The sequence below is a fragment of the Poecilia formosa genome, unplaced genomic scaffold (assembly GCF_000485575.1).
Source record: "Poecilia formosa unplaced genomic scaffold, Poecilia_formosa-5.1.2 Scaffold28, whole genome shotgun sequence".
NCBI classification, from domain to species: domain Eukaryota; kingdom Metazoa; phylum Chordata; class Actinopteri; order Cyprinodontiformes; family Poeciliidae; genus Poecilia; species Poecilia formosa.
In genome coordinates, this window is record NW_006799967.1 from 1,412,784 (window position 1) to 1,417,574 (window position 4,791).

Below are 4,791 nucleotides of genomic sequence, written 5' to 3' on the forward strand. Positions count from 1 at the left end.
GAGAGAGAGAGAGAGAGAGAGAGACGACAACAGACATTTCAATAACCATGGCTAACTTATTAGGGAAACATCAATCACAACAATCACAAGATAAAATTCAAGCACTTATTAAATATTTTAAAGACTGAGAGGATTCACTATACCTATATATATTAGATATAGTTATTTTAGGTTATTAGAGATGTGGGATAATTTGAATTTCTCGATTACACCTCCGTCCAGTTGATGGCGGTAACACACAAAGTCTGTACACTTCCTGTAAACATCATAGAAGAAGAAGTTTGTTGGTATGTTTGTGGAGAGCATGTGAGCGGCTCTGGGAGAGAGTTTAGGAGACGGGACGAGAACGAAGCGTAGTCGGCATTTTAAATTATACTGGAAGTGGTTTGGATTAGTTATTATTTGAGTAAAAGTGCAGTAGAGTGCGTGTGTAAAATGAGTAGTAGTGGCGTGACTGCAGAGCAAGCTGGAAAGTATTTCAATGAGTTTGAAGAAGAGGAATACGGCGCGCCGGTGGAAGAGAGAGATTCAGACTCGGACTCAGAATCAGAGTTTGATTTTGACGATTCTGACGATGAGGTTTGTCCCTTGTTCGTTAGTTTCTTTCTTTATTTGTTTATTTGGCATGGGATATGCACAGTAAAATATTATAATCGGAATAGAACCACACTGCACTAGTTTATAAAAGCTTATTCCCATCTCCAGGTAGAGGATCCCTCCATTTTCTTTGACGAAGAGGAGGTGGAGGAGGAGGAGGAGATGGCCACCAGCTCTGTCCGGATGACTTCCACACCACAGAAAACACCACGGAAAACGCCACAGAAAACACCACGGAGAGCCAGATCCAGATCCCCGCTGTCTGAGGCAGCAACAGAAACACGCCAGGGGCGGTGGAACACCGAGAAGGACGCAGACACGGCCCCCGTTTTAAGCCGTTTTCAGCCTAAGAGGACACCAGGACCACAGATAGATGGGCTGGCCCCCTACAGTCCAAAAGAACTTTTTTTGTTGTTCTTTTCAGCTGACACAGTCAAGACCATCTGTGATAACACAAACAAATATGCTGCAAAAAATCAAGCTCGTGGAAAGAAATATAAATGGGTTAAAATAAACACAGATGAGTTATATAAATTTTTGGGTCTCTTGATCTACATGTCCTTGGTGCAACTACCAAGTGTCCAGGACTACTGGAAACAAAATCACTTTTTGTCTGTGCTAACTCCAGCTAAGGTTATGTCAAGGGACAGGTTCAGGACCATTATGTGGAACATACACCTAAGTAATCCTGAGGAGGATGTCAAAAATGACGAAAAGAAGGGAACGCCAGGCTACGACAAACTATTTAGACTCAGGCCTGTTTTTGATGAGATCCTCAATGCCTGCCAGGCTTATTACCACCCAAAGAGGGAGCTTGCAGTTGATGAAAGGATGGTGGCAACAAAGGCAAAAACCAACATGACCCAGTACATGAAGAACAAGCCAAACAAATGGGGGCTAAAGCTATTTGTGTTGGCCGAGTCAGTCAGTGGCTACACTGTGAGTTTTAGCTTGTACACTGGCAAGAACTCTCAAAGTGAGCATGGGCTGTCTTATGATGTGGTTATGAGCCTTATTCAGCCATCTTATCTTGGCACTGGCTACCATATTTACATGGACAATTTTTATACCAGTCCCACACTGTTAATGGATCTAGCCCGCGCAAAGTTTGGAGCTTGTGGCACCTACAGGGAAAGCAGAAAAGAATGTCCTAAAGAGAGGCCGAATGCTCTCACTAAGAAAAGTGAGAGAGGATCGATTCGATGGATCAGAGAGGACCCACTGGTCTTTGTGAAGTGGATGGACACACGGGAGGTGTCCGTGTGCTCGACCATCCACCCTGCGTTTTCAGGCGAGACGGTGCAGAGGAGGATGAAGGATGAAGAGAAACGCTGGATTGTGAAAGAGATTCCATGTCCCACACCAATCATGGCATACAATAAGTATATGGGTGGGGTGGACTTGTCTGATCAGCTCATCCAGTACTATTCTGCACAGCGGAAAACTTATTGTTGGTACAAGACTGTGTTTATGCACTTGATTGACATTGCCTCAACAAACGCCTACATCCTGCACCGTCATTTGAGCACCACCAAAGGGGAACAGCCCATGTCACACAAAGACTTCATCGTGGTGATCGCCAGTCAGCTTTGCGGTGTGGACATGACAGGTATGCCAAAGAACAGGGCAACTGATCACACTCCTGTGCCCATCAATGCTGAGCAAAAGGCAAACAAAGCCAGACGGCAGTGCAGACACTGCCTCCAGGTGGACAGGCTCAGGAAGGACACTTCATGGAAATGCAAGCGATGTGATGTGCCACTGTGCCTTCTCCTTGACAGAAACTGTTTTGAGAAGTGGCACAACTGATTTGTGTGCAGACTTATCGTGACGCCCATTTTGTAAATAGTTGTAAGAAAAAAAAATAAAACCCATGAGACGTTGTGATGTTGGAGAGAATTTGTGGTGGAGTCATTGAGACACATTTTATTAAATGGTTGTTTAAAAAAAAAAAGATGCCTGGGAAATTGCCCACAATTTGATGTAAAAATGTCATTTTGCTAAACTTGTACACGTTTTTAAAATTTACACTGTAGGTTTTTATTTTAGATTAGAAAAATGGTTCTTTCAACATTTTTTGTGTATTTTATAGTTAAAAATCTGTTTTTCCTACTCTGATTTTGTTTTTTGTGTGATTTTTTTTTTTTTATGATCCACTGTGATGATGCTTTAAGTCAAAATAAGACAGACACTGTTAAATCATAAAGCTAAGAATGTGCTGAAAATAATTATACCAAACAAGGCAAGGTAAATAGTTTTTTAAGGTGAAAATATAAAGGATACATTCAAAATTAGTCAAAAAAGGCCATTTAGAGGGTTCAAAAGTGAGTTTGTCACCCGTCTCTAGTTTTCCAGCACAAGAGCAAATCAAAGATTTAACAAAAGGCATTTTGACAACAGCATTCATTATCATTTTGGTTTGTTCGCTAGTCATTAACGGTAACAAATAATGTGTAAAGACATTCAATTCGTCTTCAGAAAGGAAAGGAAAATAAGCGTCTGGTAGATCTTTGAAGAATGCGTCACAAAGAACAATCTGTGCCACAATGCAACGTTGGAAAGTCGGAATCTACCCGATTTTTGCTTGATGGTGTTTCAATGAAATCCATAAAATGTTTTTGCATTACTTTGTCATGCAATAACATCACAAAAGAAAATACATTTTATTACTTACTCAAAATATGCCTACATTACAGTGCTTAGCAAAACTATTTTTTCCTTTTTGTTTTAATCATGTTCCAATTACTAACTTCAGAGTATTGTACAAGGATTTATAAGATAAATTAACTTAAAGTGGAAGTGTAGCACTGATGCTACAGGCTACTGCAGCTGATGTCAGTAATTAATAAACATAACAGAATGAAAAGTTAAACACCACAAAAAACTAAAAACATAGGAAAAACCCACAAAATAAATAGAAATATATACACAATATTGCAGTTAACGTTCAAGATTAATGTTCACAAATTTCCTTGAAGATGCAAAAAGACGGTTATGAATGTCCCCATTAAATGGCACAAATTGGCAAAGTTTAAAGAGAAGTCCATGGCTTTATTTGGCCAACTCTCCGAGGGGAAATGTCCAAGTGTGATTTTATCAACAATGGAGACAGAATGAGTAGTATGTTTGTGTGTCAGTATGGAGAAGAGCACAGACTGTCACAGCCTCCTACCAGACCAGTATGGAGGGATTTGCAGGTTCTCCTGGCTCGCCTGAAAGGTTCGCCTGGCCTGCATTAAAATAAACAGAACTAGTAAAATGTCATATTGCTAGTTAACTATTACATTTTTCAATAGTTGTGTACACAAATCAAATAAATACATGCAGTTATATCCACAAATATGTCGTTTATATATTTGTAGATCCACATAGTTTTATAAATAATTTTTACTCAGGTTTTAAAGTGCCATATTAATATCACTCAACATAACCCAGTATATGTCCTAAAATAAATGGAGGCATTTACATTTAGCTTACCAAGTTAAACTCAATATACAAGTTTAAAAACGTTGAATTGTGTTAACAATTGGCTTGGCTACAAATCCAAGCCAAGCAATTAGCATTAGCTACAAACATCAGCATGCTAAAACAAACAAACTTTTATTCACGACTCACCAACTCCATTCACAGTTCAGGACTTCATGGCTCCAAGCTCACTAGTAGTTGTGATGAGGCCTAAATCATATTTGTATTGTCAGCTTTAATGTATAAACTGAACATAAATGGATGAAACAGGAAGTTGTTTGGAAGTACAAACCTGTAGCTGCTTTGTCTACAGCTCCAACCCTTCACACTTGACTGGGGAAAGCCAGAGCAGGCCTGTATTACCGTGTATTTATGGGGGAATTTTTCTGCCTTTATTCGAGAGCACACGTTTTCAGTCTGAAAGCAGGATTTCATGTCTTTTGTTCTTAAATTTTCAGTTTGAAAGCAAGACTTAATGTCTTTCTTCTCAAAACTTGTGCTTTCCTTCAAATATTCACTGTGCTTTCTCAAACCCTTCTTGCCTCTGCTTGGAGTAAAACTCCGCTTGCAAACCTTTCGGCTTGCTTGAAACAAAAGATCACCGTCGCCCGGGAAGTTCTCAGCCAATAAAATGAAAGTGTTATACTGGGTGAGTTTCTTTCCGTCCAGTGGAGGGGTGTCAAACGTACGGCCTGCGGGCCGGAACCGGCCCGCCGAACGATTTAGTCC

General features: G+C 40.1%; 1 protein-coding gene across 1 annotated transcript; it reads left to right on the plus strand.

The window, feature by feature from the left end:
* The first annotated feature begins 285 nt into the window (after positions 1 to 285).
* Positions 286 to 2,580, plus strand: LOC103135875 (piggyBac transposable element-derived protein 4-like). The gene is made up of 2 exons (XM_007548843.2): positions 286 to 579; positions 706 to 2,580. Exons 1-2 carry the CDS (start codon positions 436 to 438, stop codon positions 2,404 to 2,406), a joined length of 1,845 nt encoding a protein of 614 aa, XP_007548905.1. The 5' UTR covers positions 286 to 435; the 3' UTR covers positions 2,407 to 2,580.
* The last annotated feature ends 2,211 nt before the right edge of the window (positions 2,581 to 4,791 follow it).

Excerpts from the sequence above, each read along its gene's own strand:
- LOC103135875 (XM_007548843.2), top strand. The coding sequence starts at position 436 with ATGAGTAGTAGTGGCGTGACTGCAGAGCAAGCTGGAAAGTATTTCAAT. Across the intron at positions 580-705 it reads TTGACGATTCTGACGATGAG|GTAGAGGATCCCTCCATTTT; the intron begins GTTTGTCCCTTG and ends TCCCATCTCCAG.